The 22201-nt window shown below is 37.8% G+C and overlaps 2 protein-coding genes across 11 annotated transcripts in view; one reads left to right on the top strand and one right to left on the bottom strand.

The window, feature by feature from the left end:
- The window catches only part of dnmbp (dynamin binding protein), a 61931-nt gene extending 55493 nt beyond the window's left edge, over positions 1-6438 (top strand). For all 4 annotated transcript variants that reach the window (XM_015347613.2, XM_006630836.3, XM_069189197.1 and 1 more), the window contains 6 exons: positions 608-736; positions 970-1302; positions 2230-2409; positions 2799-2997; positions 3348-3889; positions 4827-6438. In XM_015347613.2, coding sequence (XP_015203099.2) covers positions 608-736; positions 970-1302; positions 2230-2409; positions 2799-2997; positions 3348-3889; positions 4827-5012 — 1569 coding nt within the window. In that variant the 3' untranslated portion in view covers positions 5013-6438. The remainder of the gene's footprint in view (positions 1-607; positions 737-969; positions 1303-2229; positions 2410-2798; positions 2998-3347; positions 3890-4826) is intronic.
- A 2993-nt stretch (positions 6439-9431) lies between these two features.
- Positions 9432-22201, bottom strand: part of nrap (nebulin-related anchoring protein) — a 28179-nt gene continuing 15409 nt past the window's right edge. For 5 of the 7 annotated variants that reach the window (XM_006630835.3, XM_069189196.1, XM_069189195.1 and 2 more), the window contains 20 exons: positions 22068-22175; positions 21099-21410; positions 20221-20325; positions 19666-19764; positions 19237-19341; positions 18425-18532; positions 17571-17684; positions 16827-17024; positions 16419-16523; positions 15720-15818; positions 15478-15582; positions 15196-15303; positions 14319-14630; positions 13515-13619; positions 13118-13216; positions 12636-12740; positions 12092-12199; positions 11554-11865; positions 10659-10811; positions 9432-10373 (listed from right to left, as the gene is read on the bottom strand). In XM_006630835.3, coding sequence (XP_006630898.3) covers positions 10254-10373; positions 10659-10811; positions 11554-11865; positions 12092-12199; positions 12636-12740; positions 13118-13216; positions 13515-13619; positions 14319-14630; positions 15196-15303; positions 15478-15582; positions 15720-15818; positions 16419-16523; positions 16827-17024; positions 17571-17684; positions 18425-18532; positions 19237-19341; positions 19666-19764; positions 20221-20325; positions 21099-21410; positions 22068-22175 — 2880 coding nt within the window. In that variant the 3' untranslated portion in view covers positions 9432-10253. The remainder of the gene's footprint in view (positions 10374-10658; positions 10812-11553; positions 11866-12091; positions 12200-12635; positions 12741-13117; positions 13217-13514; positions 13620-14318; positions 14631-15195; positions 15304-15477; positions 15583-15719; positions 15819-16418; positions 16524-16826; positions 17025-17570; positions 17685-18424; positions 18533-19236; positions 19342-19665; positions 19765-20220; positions 20326-21098; positions 21411-22067; positions 22176-22201) is intronic. The other 2 variants (XM_015347398.2, XM_015347400.2) reach the window with 2 other exon arrangements.

Here is a 22201-nt window from a genome sequence, read left to right as displayed (position 1 = left end):
ATGTTTGCATTTTTCAATGTTGTCTGAACAACAGCAGTTGTGGATTGTGATGCTTAGCAGTTCTGTTGAGCTTTTCCCTCTTCCTTGGAATCAGTCACCATTTGAGTGCTTTTAGCTGCAAACTTTGTCACCGGTACCTACAAGAGTAATAGACTGAACCTTGGCACATGGTGGACCATGGCATTCATTCAGTTATTTATGGTAGTGATTAATGTTTGTCATTTTGCACGAAGACAGCGATTATTGTAGAACCTCTGCTAAAGGCGGCAAGTAAGTTTGTAGTCTGAAGTCTGTCAGTTTTTAATGACAGTGCTTCCCTTTACATACAGTAGATCAATGTATTTGTATTATCAAGTGAAAAATGTGGCAACAGTTGGCATAATCTTAGTTAAAATTCAGAATTTTATTAATTGTGAATTGTATGAGTTACGCCCATACTTGAAGAAAAATGAAGACTAGAATTAAACATTAGTAACCAGAATGTTGCAGGCTGTTGCATATTCAGATATCTTTCCCAGGGATTTGAATAGAATTTTTTGGGGGGGTTTACAGAATTCCACTATATTTTTTTCCAAATGTTCTACAACTAATGTGCTTTTTTTTCCAGGAATCTGCATCAGTTAAGGTTTTGGCAGCTATCAGTTTCTGCGACATTTATGCTGACAGAAACCAAATGGACCCAGAGCGATTTCAAAAGGCTCATCGATGCATCAGTGACAAACAGTTCATAAACTTTGTAAGTCCATTACAATGAAACGGTTTGATGATGCAATCCAAATAAAGTGAAACTTGTTTTGTGGTAAAATATTTTCTGCAACATCAGTGGAAAAGTTCATTATCTAGTGGGAAAGCTTGCATTAAACAGCAGTAATTTAAGATTCTGATGTGTTTTGTGTGTGCAAACTTGTCGTGTGTAAGTTTTTGAAACTGTTTTTTAAACTGAGCCTCTCTATCAATGTCTCCTAACAGAAGGAGAGGACTGAGAATTTAGTCATTACTCCCCTGAATCAGCTGCTTTCGATGTTCGCTGGCCCTCACAAACTGATCCAGAAGCGCTTCGATAAACTGCTGGACTACAATAACTGCAAAGAGAGGGCCGAGAAGATCAAGGATAAGAAGATGCAGGAGGAGCTGCAGTCGGCACGCAACAACTACGAGGCACTCAATGCCCAGCTCCTGGATGAGCTGCCCAAATTTCACTGCTGTGCAGAGGAGCTTTTCACCAGCTGTGTGCGCAATTTTGCGATGGCTCAAAAGGAGTTTGTCCGTCTCTCTCTGGGAGAACTCAAGCCTCTCCTGCAGGTGAGTGAGTGAACCTGTGGAGACATAGAGGAAGTGCAATACAGCTTTCGAGAGGAGTTGGGAGTTTTATTATTAATGGAGATGAGAATACGATCATTACAAGACCATTTTCATACCAAGTCTTTCATACCAGTTAAGAAATGATTGCATTTTTAGAATAAAAATCCTCAGCTCTTGGAAAAGTATATACTACAGTACAATAAGTATTTCTTAATCACAACAGCAATTGTTTTTTAAGTACTATTGAGAGTCTTTTTGTACAGTATGGCTCATATTGGTTATTATTAGAGTTTAAAGGTTTAATTGGCTTCATCGTGTATGGATAGTACCAAAATTCATTCAGTGCCCTGCAAAAACGTTTTGCACAGATCATTATTTTGGCCTGTGTATAAATCAACTGCAACATCACGCATCCTCTCCAGTGTAGAAATAAATTAAATTATATATAGAGTCTATTATGGGAGAAAGCAGGTGATAAGTTCTGCCTTTGGCAGTAAAACCAAGAACGGTAACACATGTCCACACTCGCACATAAATTATTATTAATGTGGGAACAAAATATGAGCAAATGGTACCACAAAAATGTTAACTCTCATAAACGAGATGATTTAGGGATCTTGACAAGCATATTACTTAATATTCATGCACCATATAACATCGTCTCTTAAATCTAAAAGTGACAGAAATATTTGTTTTTACTCTCTTTCATTACAGTGGATTGTAAAAAACTAAATAGAATAATAATCAGTGGGAAGTCATGGCAAAAACAGCATTATCAGCATGTGTTTATGAGTTTGGTGTTCTTAATAATGAAAAAAAAATGGAAAAAGGATTGCACGGCAAACCAAGATGTTCTCTAAGCTCCAGGTAGCATGTAAGTTCAGATGCAGTTCTTTAACAGCACCTTGCCTGTCTGCTTCTTCATAGCTCTCTAGAATAGGGGGCACTGAAGGTAACCTGATAGCCCTGTTCCAGGAGGCACATGGACAGGTCCTGCAGCAGCTGCAGTGTTTCAGCTTCTTCCCAGAGAGCCTTCCTGCTGTCAGGAAACCCTTTGAGAGGAAGAGCATGGAGCGACAGTCCTCCAAAAAGCAGCTTCAGGGGCCGGTGAGTGACAGTGTTTAAAACCTTGACACATGAAGTCAATATGAGTTTCTGTTTAAGATTTTGTTTTTTTGTAATGGTGGTTTATTTCCAATATATTCCAATGTATATCCAATATTCTAATTTATTTTCAATTTAAAATGATAAACAAAATACTGTATCATCTGTGTATTTCAAAAGCTCACTGTATGTAGGAGTTTATTTTGTAAGTTTACTTTAAGTGCACCTCTCCATATTTTAGTTTGCATTCCACCAGGCAGGAAGGTTTAAAGTTGACCATAAGCTTGTAAGATCAACATAAACTACTAAATACCCCAAAGCAGAGCTTCTTTTGAATAAGAAAAGCCTCCCCTGGTCATAACTGGACTTTCTGCATCTCTGTGTCTCCATAGCCCAATTATGTACTCCAGACTGAGAGTCAGCGAGCCGGTTTGCTTTCAAAGTATCCCCCAGAGAAGCTGTATCAAGCTGAGAGGAACTTCAACGCAGCCCAAGACCTGGATGTCTCTGTGTTAGAAGGTGATATTGTTGGAGTCATTAAGCAGCAAGACCCCATGGGAAGTCAGAATCGCTGGCTTATAGACAATGGAGGTAGGTTTCAGCTGTGGAACATGAACAGCTGTCCTTACTGGTTTGCGCACTGCTCACCTGAAGTCTCAATCTTAAAATAAGCATACATCTTATAAGAGCATAAAATAGTAAGTGACTTTATCACAGGTTGTTTACATGTATTCAGTAATGTATAGTAGTATAGTAGCTCCTAGAGCACAATGTTCTCGGTTTCAAATGTGAACTTGCAGTGCATGGCTAAGGGTGTCCAAAATAATTACTCTGCAATCACAGGTGTGATGTATTCCAAAATTGCTGTTAGACACGCCAAGGTGATAATGGGGAAAACATGTCGAAAGTTTTAAATATATTGTCCTCTCTTGTCTTTCCAGTCACCAAGGGCTTTGTGTACAGCTCTTTCTTAAAGCCGTACAACCCTCGGAGAAGCCAGTCTGACGTCTCGATAGGGAGCCACTCGTCAACCGAGTCGGGCTACGGAGGCTCCTCGCCGGTTTTCTCGCGACAGAACAGTAACAGCACCCTAACCTTCAACCAGGAGAGCGCCTCTGTGACATTCTCCACTTTGCAGTCCCAAAAATCCGGCGCAGACTCGGTCTCATCACGGGACTCCCAAGCTTCCTCGCAGTTGACCCCTCAAGAGAGCTGCTCTTCCAGGAGAGGCAATTACAGAGAGACTCCGTCACCGAACCGGACACACTACGGTCAGAGGGATCTCTCAGATTCGGCCTCTGAAACGGACTCCCGATCCTCCCAAAAAAATGTCCGGACAAATATTTCATATCGCGATGCGCAGGTGGATAGGTACATTGAAACGGATCCGGCTTTTAGCCGAAGGAATGGAGATTGTGGGTTGCCTGACCAGAGGAAGTTGGAAAGTAATCATGAAAAGGAGTGTGAATCTGATGGAAATCAGGTAGGCTTGCAATTAATTGTGCAATTTTTAAAAGAAGAGATAATTCATTGTAAAGTGAATTATTTGATTCTGAGAAAATTAATGTTTTTATACCAAGCTTTCAGCTGAGCCTATTGAGTAACAGTATCAGTATGGTGTTGTAGTTTTTTGAGTATAGGTATTTCAGCAAATTAGCTGATTCTAATTCCTGTGAAAAGACCTAACAAGAAATGCTGTTTCTTGAGCATGTTATCCCACATTTTGTATTGACACAGTGCTAACCTTTCCATTTGCAAGTGATTATTAAGAGCCAGAAACATTTGTTTACTTCATCGCATTTCCAAAGCTAAATTTGTAGTGATTAAAAAAGGTGTCTTCTCCTGGAGTTGTATATTTTACATTTAAAATTTAAATAACAGTGCAAACTCCCCAGTTCCATAACCCCAGCCCGTAGGCACATTAACTCTTGCTATGCACCATTGGAGTGAGCTTTGCTCCCGAAAATAGGACATAATAGCAGTAGTTATGTGTGAAGAAGTATGAAATATTTCATTTTTAGTCTATTTATGGATTATTGACTGAATTTTAATATATTCAATTGAAAAGATCAATTTGAAAGTGCCCTCTCTGCATATCAGACATTTTTCTTATGCAAAACAAAGTTCCAGAATGCTTTCAAAAACTAATAATAACAAGAAAAGGCAGTTGTCCTTGTTACCGTTCAAAGCTTTAAGATATAAAATCCATAAACCTTTGAGACCACAATATCTCCTTAAGATAATCAGAAGGCTAGGATTTTTTTTTCTCCAGATAGACGCTGAAAAGCAGGTCAAAAGCTATATACTGTATAAGGAACAAAATTCACCAGTGCACTGTACTACAAACGGAATCCTAATGTGCCTGCCTCTTTGTTCATGTCAATTTGGAGGCTCTATAAAGTTTGCTTTTTCCCCCCCAGATTTACTATGCCATCTACTCATTCACTGCCCGTTGTGCCAACGAGTTGAGCATATCTGCCCAGCAGCGCGTGAAGATCCTGGAGTTTCACGACATGAACGGGAACCAGGAGTGGTGGCTGGCGGAGGTGGAGGGCCGGCGGGGTTATGTCCCCTCCAACTACATCAGGAAATCAGAGTACACGTGAAGAGAGCCTGGGGGCCGAGGATGCCCGGAGCCACCGACACGAACAACAGACTGGTGCCTTATTTCTGGAGAGGGACTTTCTTTTCTCTCTCTCTCTCTCTTTGGAGTTCAAAGTGCTTTTTTGGAACTTTCATGGCTGCTGATATTGTATGACAGGAACACGTGTGTAGTTCATCATTCGCAGTCCCTGAAGCCTCTCTTGGCTCTTTTCTCATGGGAGGGTAAAACATATGCTGCTGTTTGCCTGTGGTCTTCCAAACCCCCCCACATTAGATTTTCCAGTGAAGAAACATCAGATGCATTTTAGGACATACAGTTGCTACTAAAACTGAAAATGAGAAACCGTGTCAGAACAGCTTAAACGAAAACAACATCCTTACAAAACATGTATTTACTTGAGAAGTTGCCCTGAGTTTTACAGCTAATCAAAGTGTGTAAAGTATCCAAGTTACCAGCATTTTTTAAAATATTTTTTTTTGTTCAGAGAAAACGGTACACGAATAAAGAAATGCATAAGGAATGCGTTTATGCACAAGGTGTGAAACACTGGATTAAGCTTGGCTACAAGAGTAGGACACGCCAAAATTACTAGAGTTTTTGTGACAGTATTATGTAGGGTGAGAAGGTTGATTGAGCCGAGTTTAAATATGTATCTTGTGCACATAAATGTCTTGTGATTCTGCAGCTATTTTAGAGGCTCCAGCTTTTAACCAGGGCATCAAAAACCATATTCTTGTTAAAAAATTAACATGAAGAGGTTGATAATTGTCATAAAAGGGAAAGCTGATTTTAGGCCTAGTGGCGCAGAACTCCAAGTCAATAAATTAAATGATACTTCCATCATTAATTAAATATTCATATTCTTCATTAAATCTTCATAAAAGAACTGATGGAAATTGAATATTGTGTTCCATCACTGCATAGCCTAGGAAACGCTTTCCTCTGTCTTATTTCAAGGACCGAATTGTTTAGGAGCTTAATTTAGTGTTGAAGTTATGACAAATTTATAACTTTGCACCTTGTTGTTTCGGTTTGCAATAAAACATTATAATTGCATTCTGCAGTTATCCATCTTGTAATATCTGTCTGATTTCAAATCCTGAAGCTTTGCCTATCAGTGAAGAAGAGTTTACAGATGTATGTTGATGTGGCTATGGAAGTTTTCATTTTGGGCAAGGAAGAGTGCTAAAATGCTTGAGGGCCATCATCATAGATTTAGTTAAATTGAAATGCTCATCTTCACAAATAGCTCAAAGAGTATGCTGTACCAACTGTGTATCTGCATGAACACTGAATGTATTATTTAATCATTCAGCATGCTACTGATGAGAAAATGTATTATAAAAAAAGTTTTATATGATGGACTGTACAAAAAAAAGTGTATATTTTTATTCTTTTTGCTTTTAATAAAATCCAGGTGACTGGTTTAGCCTTGTTGTATATTGAACCTCATGAACATACTTATTGTGAAAATTTTGTGGGTGGACTTGAACAATCATGAAATGCTATATCAAACTTTTCTGCAAATATAGCTTCAGTCCTCCATACTCTTCAGTGTCTTCTCTGAGAAATTCCAGTGCCAACATGTGCAGGCTAAACTGAACAATCCAAACTGCTAAGGTTTGCTTTTAAAATTTCATCTTAGACCTCTTTGTCTTGTTCACTTCTTAGAAAGTTGTTTCTTTATAAGTACAGTCCTCTTGATATTAAAGGTATGCCTTATTTTATTTATTTTTACATAATGGTATAAGTTGCAAGAAAATGAATGTAATACTGCTCCTTCTGTCGTGTATGGAAGAATACATTCAGAAATGAATCATTGTGTTTTTTAACTTCAGACTAAATTAAGGTAATACAAATTTTCAATTCGAAATTCAAAGCTGCATCTGCTTTTGCCCAGGTCAGTTTTTCTTCAGTTTGCCTGGTGTTTTCTCCTACAGTCTGATGAAGGCTGTTGAAGGATATTTTTTTATCCTTGTCATTCAAATTCTTACAGTACAACAAATGGATAAAGTTCAGGTTTGACCTCTTGATAATATTTCTAGGTTTTCCAGTTCGTTTTTAGTGCTTCTAAAGGAAATGATTTACAGTAAGCACTGCCATTTCAGTTTTTCTTGCAGCATTGTTTTTTCAGCAGTGTTTTTTCCCCACTTTTGACCTTTGTTCTTCTACTTAATTCCACATGTGTCTGGATGACACGCAAGAATCGATAAGTCCAACTGTGAAAAATGTATTTGTCAAGAAGAACAGCAAAAGAATATGGTATATATAATAATTTCTTATGAGGATTTTTTGTCTTTTAATAGGCGTTTCTGTACAAAATAGCTTTCTTTCCTGACATACTATATAAAACTGCTTTATGTTGTTATTGATACTAATTCAGCAACAATATAGCGGCACAGTGAGAATGTAATGGATTGAATTTCACTCGCGCATTCAGAGCTCCATTTAGCATTGATAGTTTTTTTTTTCCTCATTAGTCTAGCAGCTGTTAATGCGATATGGTTCATTTCAAAGCAAGAACATGAGAGCCAGTTTTACACAACGGTAGTGCTGACTGAAGAAATGCCACTGGAGGTAAAATACTGCATGCTGATTCTGACTGTATACTGCCAAGAGGCATACATGGTGCAGTTTTAACATAGTCGTAACACAGTGGTCTGAAATCCCTGAAAAGACTGCTGTTCGAAGACATTTTGTTCACTCTAATCCAGTGCTTTGAGATGCTTTTATACTGTAGATGCTGCTTAAAAATCTTTGAAAGAATAGTAAACTCATTCTCTCATTTTCTTAGCATTCCCATGCTATTTTTTGTGATGGCTGTAGAAGGTCTTGTATGGGTGAGGCCGGCGAGTTGTGTGTAAGCACTTTTAAATTCATAATGCACAACTGATTTTTTTTGTTTTAGTCAAATGTTTGTTGGGGAGAGTCCAGTATGAGTTTGCAGAAGATGACGCAACAAGAGTCAACGTTTGATCAACAATTGCCTCTTTCACTGACTGTATCGACTATTCAATATTCCAGGGGCAGGAAAGCTACGTACAGTATAGATCAGTGAGGCCTCTGCTTAAAATTTCCTTTCTTTAGTGGATTTCTGCAGAATGAACATTAAAACACAAACAAGAGGACACAAGTGGAAACAGTGAATCTGAGAACAAGGCACATCTTTACCCAGAGTGTAGTGGGATGTGAGTTCGACTGGCAGAACGGCCTCTTCCAATCCATCAGGTGGTTGTTCTGCTCTAAGAAGAAGCCCCACCAGGACCGTATCAAACCACACATATTTCCCTGCACCATTTAAGGCTAATTAAAAAATCTGATTTCAAGCACTGACGTTTTTAAAATAATCATCCAGTCTGTATGGCTTGGTCATCATTTATTTGATACAGGTGAAAAACATGTAATCATCTAATTTTCTCCCTACACTGATGTATCACACTGTTCCTTTGCAAAGAAATCACGATGGACAGAGAAGTAATGCAAAGCAGCCTAATCATTTAGGATGGTTTGGTTTTGCTTTTTTTCCAGTGTTTGTGCACAGGTCCCATCCATCCATCTTCTAACTGGTTCATCCTGTTCAGAGTCACAAGGGAGCCGAAGCCCATCCCGACAAGGAACAGGCACGCGGCATGATACACCATTACAAAGTTCATAGTCGAGGTAAGAAACGTCAGTTCAGTAATAAAAAATTATTATTCTTTAATCTAATTCAATTTAACGGCTTTTTTTACTCTGACCTGCATTTGGATGCACTTGTTATTATGAAAATCCCTTTCCATCTTAAAAGAATTTGTGACACACATCATAATCTGGATGAAACTTTTTTTCTCATATCTAATCAAATATAATTATAGAATGCCTTTGAAAAATGGCTACAAACGTAACTTTGAATTACAAGGGGATGTTTACTAGCGTAACAACATAACTACTTTATTAGCCCTATACAATTTTTTTGCATTAGGAGTTCATCCTTTCGCATACCCCAGCTTGTTCTCCATGAGACACAGACACACAGACAGGGAGAGAGCCTGGGGTCAGAGCGCAGGGTCTGCCATTGTACAGCGCCCCTGGAGCAGTTGGGGTTAAGGGCCTTGCTCAGGAGCCCAACTGAGTAGGATTCCTCTGCCAACTGAGGGATTTGAACTGGCAACCTTCCAGCCACAGCCACAGATCCTTAGCAACAGAGCCACTGCTCCACCCCAAAAAGACTAATTTATGTGACAAGCAAATAGGAAGAACTGATGCAGAAAATAAATTGAAAAGTAAATTGTGAATTAAACAGATTGTTTGCACGAGAAAGTTGGAAAGCTATAGGATGTTGTTCTGACCTTTTCTGAAAAATACAGTAGTGCAGATTTCCATCTATGAGTGTAATTTTCAACAGGTGAAAATGCTTAAAAATCACATATCAAAAACAAGAGCAATTGAAGCAAAATCTTTATTTTGTTAGTTGTAAACAATCTTGTGCTCTTCCAGGAGAAAATATTTAGCTAGGGTGCCATCCTCTCACAGACAAACGCTTTCAAGAACTCATGGAACTGAACCTGTCAGTCACACAATAATGTTAAGCATAACGGGGAAAAGGGTCTCTCTTCACCCAAATTTTCCAAAAATCCTTCCATTGATACTAAGAAAACATAGTCTTGCACACTGAAAACATTTTGTAGAAGGTCTATAATGGCATTGGTTTTTATTAACTTATCACCCAGTCTGAAAGTGAATATGTTTTATACCAGGGAGTTGCAGACCTTGTCCTGTAGTTGAATAGTGTCTTCTGGTTTTCATTTCATTTGAGCTTTCATTGACTTAACTGGCTCAATGCATTGCTTAATAAGGAGACATTAGCAAGCATTCCAAATCCCTGTTTGCCAGTCTGTAAATTAACCTATAAAGCTACTTGTAGGTTCTGCAGGACCAAGGATGGACACCCCTGGTTTGTACCATTCTAACATAGGCAGACGTCCATTGAATAACATAAGGCACCAGCCTGAAGTTTCATATTGCACAATGTATCAAATCCTGCTAATTCTTATACAAGAATGCATAAGCTATTATAAACAACCCCAAAAACAATCATCAGATGCTGATATTATCTCAAAATATTTGCATGTCTTTGCATAATCTGGTTTTCTGGATTATTATGTCTATTACTACACTGTATACAGGTTATGGGTAAAAGTTAACTGCAATTAAGTCACGTGTGAACAGCACAGGATCATGCAGTAATATGTTTTAAAGACCTCTACATGGTTTTCTTCATTGTCTGTACTTTTTTCCTTTTAACCTGAAGGATTTCACTGGCATCAGGATTGACCCCAGGCTGTTGAAATTCCTCTTGGGTTTCCATCATCTGACTTGCCTGCTGTGGAAAGTAAATTGTGATAAATCTGTCCTATACTGAAGAGTAGTGCACTACAGTTTGGATCTGTAATAAGATACATCCTTCATTATGAAATACACTGTACATTTAGCATATAAACTTATATGTATGAATACAGTAGTATACTGTATAATCATAAATATCAATAACATGTAAGCATACATTTCTTGAATTTAGTTTTGTCCACTATGAATTATTAGTACCACCCCCTGACTTAGCTGTGCTGTATCACTGTGATGTTCTAGAAGGGGGGGTTCTGTTTCTCACCATCATTTGCTGGTAATGAGCCGCAGCCTCTTCAGGGTTCATTTCGTGAGCGTAGCCCAGTTCAGCTGCCCGCCTGGCCATTTCTACTTTGTGGGAGCCGGGTGGAGTCCAGCCGATACCCCGCAGCCAGTTGAGATCAGACTTGTAGTTCACCTGGAAAGGAAATTGAATTTGAAAAAATGTAGGGCCCCTTATTGTGATGTGATTTGCTCTGTTCTTTTTTGTAGTTTTCTAATCAAACTGCAGGAGAGAAGCCTGTTTATTATAGCTGAATTTGTTTTCTCTCCAAAGCCTGACTTAGTTTTTTCTAGGCAATCTTAAAAGCTTTGATTTGAGAAATATGTAAAAATTCCCTCTTGCAAAAGAACAAGTAGAGGTTAATTCCACACCGAGAAGAAAAAAAGGAGCTTTGGCTGTGGAGGTCTTTTTTAATTCTCATCTTAGAATTAATTTCTACTTGTTCCTTTTTATGAAATCATTCAAAACACATTTAATAGTGTTTTACCAAATCCTTATTTCAATATACAGTATATGTAATTATTTCAGTATATACAGTAAGTACTTTTCCATTATCAAAAGGAAAATGTTTGTCCAAAAATCCCCTTTTTTCCACAAGATTTTTCCATTTTCAGCAAAGAGGCTTTGCAATAAAAGTAAATTAGACCTTGCTTTACATTGTCACAGGCACACACCATCTTCTTCTAGTAATAGACCTTGCTACATAAGGTACATAAAGTGGATGGGATTGAAGGTAATTGATTATAGCTTTAAAGCCCAAATACAAGACACACAAGGGACCTAAGCGTATTCTAAAATAGTAAAATGTCCTTTGAGACCTACTCATACTACCAAATCCCAGAGGAATAAGAAGTATTTTAGGATCTGGGACACTTACATCACTCTGTAATTTGTAGGCTTGCTTGGCGTGTTTCATATTTAGTTGCTCTGGGTCACAGGTATAGTGGTGCAAGTGCTGTCGGTAGCTCAGGTTGCTGGCTTGCTCCTGGCTCTTTTTGGCATGGATGAAGCTCGGCTGGTCGGTATGGATCTTGTATTGGGAACGTGTTTCTTCATACTGCTTCTTATACTCATTATTGCTCTGGAGCTTGCTCGCAGAGAGGAAATGTTTCATTTTGGGGTCATCATTGATGCTGCGCAGTCCAATCTGGTGTCCCCTTTCCTTCACAAAGGTTTCCTTATAGCGGAACTGAAAACACAGAGAGCACCCTTTGTCTGACATCTAACATCTAAAACAATAAAATGTCTCGCATGGGCTAGACACTCTTACTGTTATACCATCTTTTTTATAAAAATAAATGTCTGATTTTACATTGATCAGGCTGGTTTGAAAATAGTTAATGCAGTATTAATGGTAATGCATTTGCACACTAACCAGCCATTGATTATATGAGTCTGCTGTGATGGATACTCACATCACTAGCAATATCTCGGGAAGCTTTAGCTGTTTGGAAAGGAATGGCATCCAGGCGAAGGTCATATCCAGTAGATCTGACCTGATCCCAGGAGGTTTTATAGACTTTCTGCAGGAAAGGAGGAATAAAAAAGCTTATATTGAATGCTTAACTGACAAGGCATTCATATAACCCCCTGAAGGACCGATTCTCCCCTTCCCACACTTACACATCATGTGTAGAATTAAATTGCTATAGAGTAATGCTAGTGAGTCCAATAATGTAGCCCTTTGCCTCATATTGGCAGTAAGTAATATATAACAAGTTTGATAATACAGTATGATATAAATAATATTATAATCCTTTATAAGTACATTTCCAGATAACAATAGTTAGATATAGATTATTTTCTTTCTACATTTACATGTTTTCTCTTTTTTATAGCAAAAAACAAACTAAGCAGAATGGCATTTCTATGTATCAGATCTTGGTTCATCAAGGCTTAAGGAATTGACTCAATTTCTCTTTAAAACTTTAAAACTGATCCATAATAAATGTCTCTTACATCACTGATGTGCTGGGCATTCATCCGGGCTCTGATAAAGTCAGGGTGATCGGGAGGTAAGGTGTATCGATGCATCAGTTCAGAATCCCCCGACTTGTAAAGCCTCTAAAAAACAAGGCAAGTTCAATCTTGAATAGTACGACAGCGACAGAGCTTACCTGCACTGGATAAGATTTTGCAAACTTTCTACAACCATTTTAGTTAGAGAGAACAAATGTTGATTTGTCATTTTCATTGCCTTTTCTGAGTGAATACAATTATTCGCTTTCAATAGTCAATTCTAAAATAACAGATAAGGTGAATTCCAGCTGTTGTTTGCCAATGTGTTTTGCATTTTTATGTCTTGTATGTGTTTCATGTATGGTATATATGATTAGAAAAAAAAAACAATGGTAATGTTTAAGTTAAGGACACATATAATGGTGCAAAGTGCCAGCAAATAAATTACCACTTTTTTAACTGAAATCTCTAAATGAACTCACCTCACTGCATTGTAAGTAGCTGTTCTTAGCATGGACGATATCTGGAGAGTCAGCTATAGAGGTGAACTTGAGACTGTCTGGCAACTGTCGGTATTTCTTCTACAAAGGCAAGAAAGATGGGCAGGATTTATCGTGAGCCTTACAGGAAACGTAATGCCACCAGTCCACTGAAAGAAATTCTTAAATAAATTAATGTTTTGGAGATTAAATGTTCAAATTTCATGATGTCTGAATTGTAATGCCATTCTTCCCGCTGCAGTCCATTTCTGGAGGTACAGCACTGGAAATGATGTCTTGTAGGACTCGGGCTGTATTCTAGAGCCTCTAAATGACCACCAGTATCCTCTCAAAGCACACTTATCTACTCTCTGTGTGGACATGAAGCTGCGGTTTGTACCTCACTGATAAGCTCTCCTGCTCTCTTCGCTGTCTCAATTTGTGGGGTACCTACAGTGATCCAGCCAACACCTCTCATGAAGTTCAGGTCGGACTTGTACAGTTTCTAGACAAAAATAAGTTATTTTAAGTTAATAATAAGTTAATATGAAACTTCTATGAAAGTAATATGAAATAGCTAATATGCAATGCATAATCATATTTTCTAGAGTAGTGCTCAACACTTAACAGATATTTATACATAGTATTTCTAGGACCATTGGGGAAGTACAAAGGTTATTAAGCATAAAAATCAAGGGTAATATCTCATGATGTTGGTGCTTTTCTTACAGAGCAATGGAAGTCAACGTTTTTGAGACTTTGGGGAAAAAAAGGTAAGGTTTTGTGATTTATTGTCAGGTTTTTTTTTTACTTTCAGAGTTTTTGCTACAGAGCATTTGTTGTTTATTAAAGCTCTCCCTCTCATAAGAAAAAATAAAACAAGAAACTGATTTTCCAAAGGTAGTCATACGGTGACGGTTTATTTTTGATTCCATAGAATCAAATTACCCAATGCAAAAAAAAAGGTTGCCATTGCCACGTCTGGCTTTTGCAGCTGTTGAGTATTTCACAATTTTGAATTATGTGGGTCCATTTTAAAGAGGTAAAACGTACTTCTACTATATTTTCCATGACTTGTCTGTTGCCATGATTTCCAATTTCGTTTTTTTTTTGCAACAACATTGAGAAAAAGTTAAAGATGCTGTCCCCCGGAACATGTCTAAAAATACCCGATGGTCTTTTTTTTCCTCCCTGGACTGATTACCTCGCTCTGCAGCTCATGGGCCTTCTTGGCCCATTGCACTTTCATGTCATCCGGCAGCACGGTGTAGGAGTGGAACTTGGTCTTGTAATCCTGGTCGCTGGCCAGAGCCTGGGCCTTCCTGGCGTGCACCAGGTGGACCATGTCCAGAGGCAGATGGAACTGGGCGCTGGTGCTGCGGGACTCCTTCTTGTACTGCTGCTCGCTGTGCAGCTTGGCCACCTGCATGCAGTGCAGCAGCCTGGGGTCGTCCAGGATGCTCCTGGCCCCGATGTGCTTGCCCTTCTCCAGGACAAAATCGTGTCTGTACTGATACTGCAGGACAAGATCGAGACGGGCAGGGTCTGAGTTATCTCGTGGTTCTGAGAGCGACGCAGTTCAACAAAGTGGAAGCAGTTTTTTATTTCAACCTGATTCAAAGTTTGTTGTGGATCAAGCATTTTGAATCGACACTGCTAATGGTCTTAAATCCAGAAAGAGACCTTGAGGGTAATGTTTTGATTATTTTTCTGTGTAACTAATGTCATACTAAAATCCCAAGGGAAGACTTGAAAGTTCAGCACTATGTGTTTGCTTTTTAAAAAAAAAATTAAAATAGCTCCTTCTGAATGCTGTACCATTATTTCTCACTTTACCTAGCCTGCTTTTTGGCCACACAGAAAATGACTTTAATTGACAATCAAACCTGGTCTGTCCTCATAGGAGCAGGAAGCAAAGAGCAAACACCCACTTGACACAGGGACAATATTCAGTCTCCCCTCACATAGAAAGGTGGCTGAGGCCAGATTTCAACCCAGGACTCTGGAGCCATGAGACAGCAGTACTAACCACTACATCATTGTGCTGCTGAAGAAAAAGTTAGTTGTGCTGGTGAACTCACATCACTTGCTATATCCCCTGAGGCTTTCGCTGTCTGGAAAGCAATGGCATCCATTGTTAACTTGTATCCCTGAGCTCTCAGATTATTCCACGATTCTCTGTATTTTATCTGAAACAATAGGAAATTGCAAAAGTCAATTAAAGATGAGCACAAAACTATAAAACTGCACCTTAAAAGAGTCGCAGCAGGCTTTTACCACAGTATAATAAAAAATTACTCAACGGATACAAAGCACCATTACAAAAGCAGTGGAATAGGAGAAGAAAAAACAACAACAAATACCTCACTAAAGTTGGCTGCATTAATCTTGGCTTGGGTGAGCTCAGGTCGTCCAAGTGTTAAGGTATAATTATGTCTTGCATTTTCTCCGGCTTCTTTGTAAAGGCGCTGAAAAATACTTGTTTTTATTAGTTTTTGCTTGTTTTTATTATGAAATCAACTTTGCCACAAAATATAATGAATGTTATTAATGTGTTGGCTGTTTTGAAGTGGAATGATAATGTTATCAGCCCTTAGCAGCTTACCTCATTGGTAATCTGGTTGCTGAACTTTGCATGAACCAAGTCAGGTGAGTCCGTCACTGCTGTGTGCTTGAAGGAATAGGGGTGTTGACGGTATTTTTTCTAATATGAATAAAAGGAGAGAAATATAAAAGCTGGAGTAAGTCCGGTTGTTTAATAAATCCTTTTGCAAGAATCTTCATGTTTGAGTCAGGAAAAGTGCTAGTATATTTTAATTTCATCAATATTAAAAATCTTTTAAGAAGTGCACACATGTAAACTGTAGTCCCTCATATGACACTTTCGTAGACAAAACATAATTTCAACATTTTAGGATAGCAGTATATAACTGTACACAAAGTATCATGATTTGCTTTTGTGCTCAAGTTTGAACAGAGAAGGTGCCGTTCTGCTTGTATTCATATTTATATATTCAGATGTAAGCATTCATACTATTTTTTATTTAATTAAAATTATTAATCAGCAGCTACTTGTTCCAAAAATATTTTTGCTCAATATATTACAAATAACTGCTGTCAAAGATGACAGTTTAAAAACTCAGCTTTTGACATTTTTTACACAGATTCGATTTACACAGAAGGCTCCGTTGTATCCAAGATAAACCTGACTAGGGAACAAGCATCCCAAACAGTTCTCTTCTTATACTAGATGATAATTTTGTAACTGTATATTGCTAGGCTAGAAAATACTGAGTTTCCTTACCTCACTAATGAGTTCATTAGCTCGCTTGGAGCCTTCAATCTGTACAGCCCCAGTGCTGATCCAGGCCACTCCTCGCAAGAAGTTAAGATCAGATCTGTAGAGTTTCTGTGAAATATCATAATTGTGTTATTTATATACACTGTACGTATTACAATAGCGCACACAGCTCGGAAAAGAGCATGTGAGGATTTAAAAAAAATGTCTTTGTGGAACAATAGCAAAATCTCTTTTACTGTTAAGCACACAACTTGTACTAATTGACAATTGGTCCAATTAGAGCATGCATAGCTCACATAGATTGAAAGTCTTCATAACCACATTCATAGACCATTGTCAGATGGTTTGTCAACTTGCAGTGTGAACCTTTTGCACCTAAGCAGAAAGTGCTTTTGAAATTTAAAATGTTACCTCGCTCTGTAAGTCATAGGCCTTCTTTGCCCACTGTAGCTTCAGATCACTGGGCAGAGAGGTGTAATTATGGAAGAGGTGTTTGTAGTCCTGGTCACTGATCAGGGACTGAGCCTTCTTGGCGTGGGTCAGCTCCATCATATCCAGAGGGAGGTGGTACTGGGACCTGCCTCTCACAGAGTCCTTCTTGTAGCTGATCTGTCTCAGTGATCAAGGGGAAACCACATTTAAAAAAAGAGGCTGTGCAAAAAATGTTAATAGAAATCGCATAATGTCAAATCTAGTCTCCCTATGCAAACATTATTTCAAATGTGTCTGAATTGATGAGTCTTTTGACATGAAATCGATTCATTCCGGTTTGTGTGGTGCGTTCCACTGATTTGCCTCTGAAATTTGAACTATAATTGTATTCAGCCACTGAATGGTTTATTTTGACTATGGCAGATGAGGAAGGCATTTTGAATCAGCCACATTATGTAGTTGGGATCAGTACTCCGCAAGTATTTTTGTATTGTGTTTCTTTTTTTAGTGTCTATGCTTTAAAGTAAGTGCATGTTTTATAGTAATTGTTCAATGACACAATTCAAGGTCTGATTTTTAAGGATGCAGCTTTTCCTTTAAGCCTTTTTTCTTTGCTTGTTAACATATGGCAGTAAAGCAAATGGTTTTTGCTTATTATGTCAATATATTAATAATACTTAAGGATCTAGAATAATTTACGAAGGCACCTAGCTCTTTACTCACATCACTCTGTAGCTGAGCTGCATGGACAGAGTGCACAATCTTTATATCATCCTCCACTCCTTTCAGTCCAATCATATGTCCCTTCAATTTTTCGAACTCTTGTTTATATTTGTACTTAAAAAAGAATTTGGAGAAAAAGAAGTACATCAGAATCATCTTAACAGACACTCCTTTTTGCACACTGTGTCTATTGCACGTACCCTCTGCATCATCAGAGTGGCAGGGATTGTTTTAGAAGGGGCTGTAACAGCAGATCACATCAGAGGTTATCAATGGCCTCTATAATTTGGAAATAGACACACTGGGAGGTAATTAGTTAATTAATCAGATTACCAGTCGTGGTGAATTCTACATTCTTACACGAGGTTACTTAGGGATGTAAAGGGCCTTAAAGGGAGTAGTGGTGGTTGGGTTTTTGGTAGCAATCAATAGTAGACTTGGCCAGTTGAAAGGAATGGCACAATCGTGACAATATAGCCTCCTTCCCTGTCCAGTATGACCATTGTAACTTTTTGATAAAAAAAAGCTACTTTGTTTGAAGGTAGGATCTGTCACAGAGACTATTTGCTTATTCTTTTAAAATTTGTATTTAGATGTTTTAGAGAAGCACTTTGCAAGTGGGAAATATATCAATGTGTTATGCTCATTACATTTTAAGGGCCTACAAATTTAATAAAACCATCAAATGCAAAATGAAACATTCCAGATTGAGTTTATGCAGGTACCTAGAAAAAAATCTCAACCAAGTGTTCTTGGCACTGAGATTTTTAAACTGTTATTTGAAACTTTAACAAATGGCTCATTTTAAAAGGACAGGACTCTAAATGCACGTGTTAACTTAGACAAATACTTACATCACTGAAAATATCTCCTGATGCTTTTGCAGCCTGGAATGGAATTGCATCTAAACGCAATGTGTATCCAGCATCTTTCAGTTTAGTCCAAGATTGCTTATAACAGGTCTATAGCAAAAAAAGACACAGATTAAAACCCTAACAGAGTTCTAGTAGCCTTGTTACTCCATTCCTGGAAGGAAACTAGAGAATCTTTCATCACTCCGTCAGTAGTTTTTTGCATGCTTATCCTTCATTAAATTACACTACATTATATGGCATTACCTATATTTGGGTCTCAAAATATTTTTTTTTAAATTGCAGATAGATTATCCAACCATCCAATATCAGCTTATCCTGGCCAGGGCTGCAGCAAACTGGAATTTTCTCTTCTCTACTAGTGTTATTATTATGTTAGTTTGTACAATCAAGTATTTTTACTTTTTATATAAAGAAAATTTGGTGCAGGCAAATCAGATTTCTTTTTAAAAATATATAGTTTTTTAAAAAGTTTTGTTGTTTTTTATCCAGTTCATTTAAACGACTGTTTAGTACAAATTACAGTACAAAGTACAAATTACAGGGTTATATTCATGGCAATTAAAACCAGGTCAAGCAACAAAATATTGGACAAACTCGTATATAAAGGGAGAGTATGTTCCCCTAGACAAGAATGGTAAACGTCTGTAGGTAGGGAAACACCATTAACAATGATGTCACTGGTTTTCAAAAGATGTGTTGTGAACCAACAGAGATAATGTTTTCGGTCAACTTGAATGATCTATAGATATATTTTGAGAACTTAGTTAAAAACGAAGAGGACTCTTTCTCACCTCACTGATATTCATTGCATTGAGTTTAGCTTGGATGTGCTCTGGAAGATCTTTGGTCAGGGTGTAATGATGTTTCACACTCTCTCCATGCTCTCTGTAGAGTCTCTGAAAAGGAACAGACATTTTACCAGTTCAGCACTGTAAAGGGTCTAAATACTTTACCATGAATTAAACAGCAATGTTCCCACAACTATAGATTTTGATTGCTTACACCATAACTTTCTTACTATAAACTGCCTTGAGATGATGAATCATAAAATATGCTATATGAGATAAATATTTATTATGTAATTGATCTAATCAATTTTGGGAAAAAAAAGGATTTTGTAACAAATTAATGGCATCATCTTATTTAAGGCTTCATAACTGCAAATAAAACTACTCTGTAAAACAATGTTATCAGTCTAAGTGTACTACAAAGCATCTTACATCCACAGCCTGGTTATAGCTGATTTTGGCTTGAAGCATTTCGGGTGTGTCTTTCACGCTTGTGAACTTCAAAGCATATGGGTGCTGGCGATATTTTGTCTGTCAGGGAAAATAAAGGGATAAATAAATTTAATAAATACATTTTAGTGTTAACTTTCATAATATTCCAGATAGATTTACAGCCTTGTTTTTAATTGCTATGTGCAGGATTCAAACTGGGAAACCCTGTCGCTATGGAATTCAAACTGAGACGTTTCTGGTTTTCAGTTAAAGTCAGTATGAGAGCACAGCCATGTGAGGGAGTAAGCTGCTGCTCTGTCACCTGACCAGTTGCAGGAAGTCAATTGTTCAGGTGACTGTTTAAAAGTAGAAAGAGGACACTTGCTAGGTCAGTCTGCAGGAGGGGATGGCTATATGCGTTAAAGATACTGAAAAGAATATTATCTGTTTCTGAGCCTTCTCATCTAACCTCCTTTGTTCTGGATACAATGTATAATGTGGTGTTTAAGTAATGCATCACTAGCTTCTCAGGGAACAAAGCAGATTGTATCTTACTTCACTGATAAGTTCTCCGGATTTCTTGGCCTGCTCAACATCTAGTGATCCTGCAGTCATCCACCCCACCCCTCTCATCCAGTTCAGGTCAGACTTGTACTTGTTCTGGGACAGCAAAATAAGCAAGTATATATTTTAAGGAGAAATTCCTTGATTTTCGCAAAACTAAACTACAATGAAAGTGCTGTATTGTGCAAACAAACATGAGTACAGAGATTAAGATGCTAAGTCAAAACTAGTTCAAAATTGACCAAAAACTGATATACTTTTCCTATTAAATAAAAGCCCTTTTTTTAGATTTATCATACAAGAAACATTCACGTTAATTTAAATTTGGTTAGGGGGCTTGAACATTTTATGCTGTCTTTAATCCAGGCCTTAAAAATAGTTTCCGGAACAGAAATGCAACCAATTGGTTAAGAAATACGTTTGAGTAAGAAACAGATGAGATAAAAATCTATTTTGGGTCTTATGAACGACCATCCTATTAGGAATCATTCATAACTCTTGCACTAAAGTTAGGGCACGGGTGACTGAGTCTAGACTTTAACATTTATTTGATTACTTGGCTTTTTTTTATTCTTATGCTCTTTAATAATTGATACATTAATGATAAAAAAAAACCCCTTGAACTTTGAAGCTCATTGACCATCATTACTACAATGTGGCTTGTCTTTATCCGAACAGAAATGCAACCTTACAATGGCAGAAGCTGCCCTGATGGCAAAAAACAGCAAACAATGAGGTTATCATCTGATCATGGTACCCTATCGATGGGTATCCTAACGATTTTCTTATTTACAGCTCAACAGTCAAACATCATTGCAAGAACCAATAAATAACCTGTCTGGGAAAGATCAGAGAGAAACAGTTCTTACATCACTCTGTAGTCCATATGCCTTCTTAGCCCATTCCACCTTCATATCAGTGGGAAGAGTGGTGTAATGATGTAAGATGGTCTTGTACCCTGTGTCTGTTGCCAAGCATTGGGCTTTCTTGGCATGTACCATGTTCAGCATGTCCAGGGACGCACTGTGCTTGGTCTTGGAGTCCTCATACTCTTTCTTGTACTCCAGATCACTCTGTAGCTTGGACACTTGTGTGGAATGGGCCATCTGAGAGTCTTCCTTGACATTCTTTACTCCAATCAACTTGCCCTTTGTCTTTTCATACACTTCTCTGTACTTAATCTGGCGGGGGAAAAGAGTGTCACCCGGTCTCACTTCAGACATATTAATAACTGTTTATATCCACAACTCTCCATCTTAATCGTTAATCATAATGAATAATTTAAATAATATATTTATATATAATAATTACAATTAGCTGGAAGATGTTTTTATTCAAAGCAATTTGCAGGGACTAGGGAGTAAACCATGTATCAGTAACTACAGCTGCAGTCAATTACAGCAGGAATTTGGTTTTTCAATTTATTCAAGTAATGGTTCAGTAAAATGCTTAGGGGGGTAATTTTGACACACGAAATCAGCAAGGCTTTAGACATCAACCTCCTGGTAAAAACTGAAATACGACATGGCAGTTTTTGTCATCAGACTTAAAGGGCCCAATTAAAACAGATTTGCTCCTGATATTCTGTTAAACAGTTACAGTATATATGTTTTAATGTAAAGTACACACAATGTTGTAATCAATTAAAGATGTAAGTGTGTTTAAAGGGTAAATAAAATGCCACATCATTTTGAACTGAATTTTATGCAGTGATAGAATTGCCCTAGAGCAAGAGGCTTTGAATGTTCATCTCTCAACTCAAAAACAGATTTCTGAAAGATTTAAAATAATTGTTACACCAATTCTTCTGTGTTTAATCCAATAAGAAGGAGACCTACATCACTTGCAAGATCCCTCTTGGCTTTTGCAGTCAGAATTGACAGAGCATCCATGCGCAGCTCAAAACCTTTCTCCTTCTGCTTTTCCCAGCTGCTTCTGTAAGTTTTCTGTATATCAGATAAGCAATTAGCAA

This window comes from Lepisosteus oculatus, chromosome 4 (assembly GCF_040954835.1).
Source record: "Lepisosteus oculatus isolate fLepOcu1 chromosome 4, fLepOcu1.hap2, whole genome shotgun sequence".
Taxonomy (NCBI): domain Eukaryota; kingdom Metazoa; phylum Chordata; class Actinopteri; order Semionotiformes; family Lepisosteidae; genus Lepisosteus; species Lepisosteus oculatus.
This window is presented reverse-complemented; position numbering and strand designations above follow the sequence as displayed.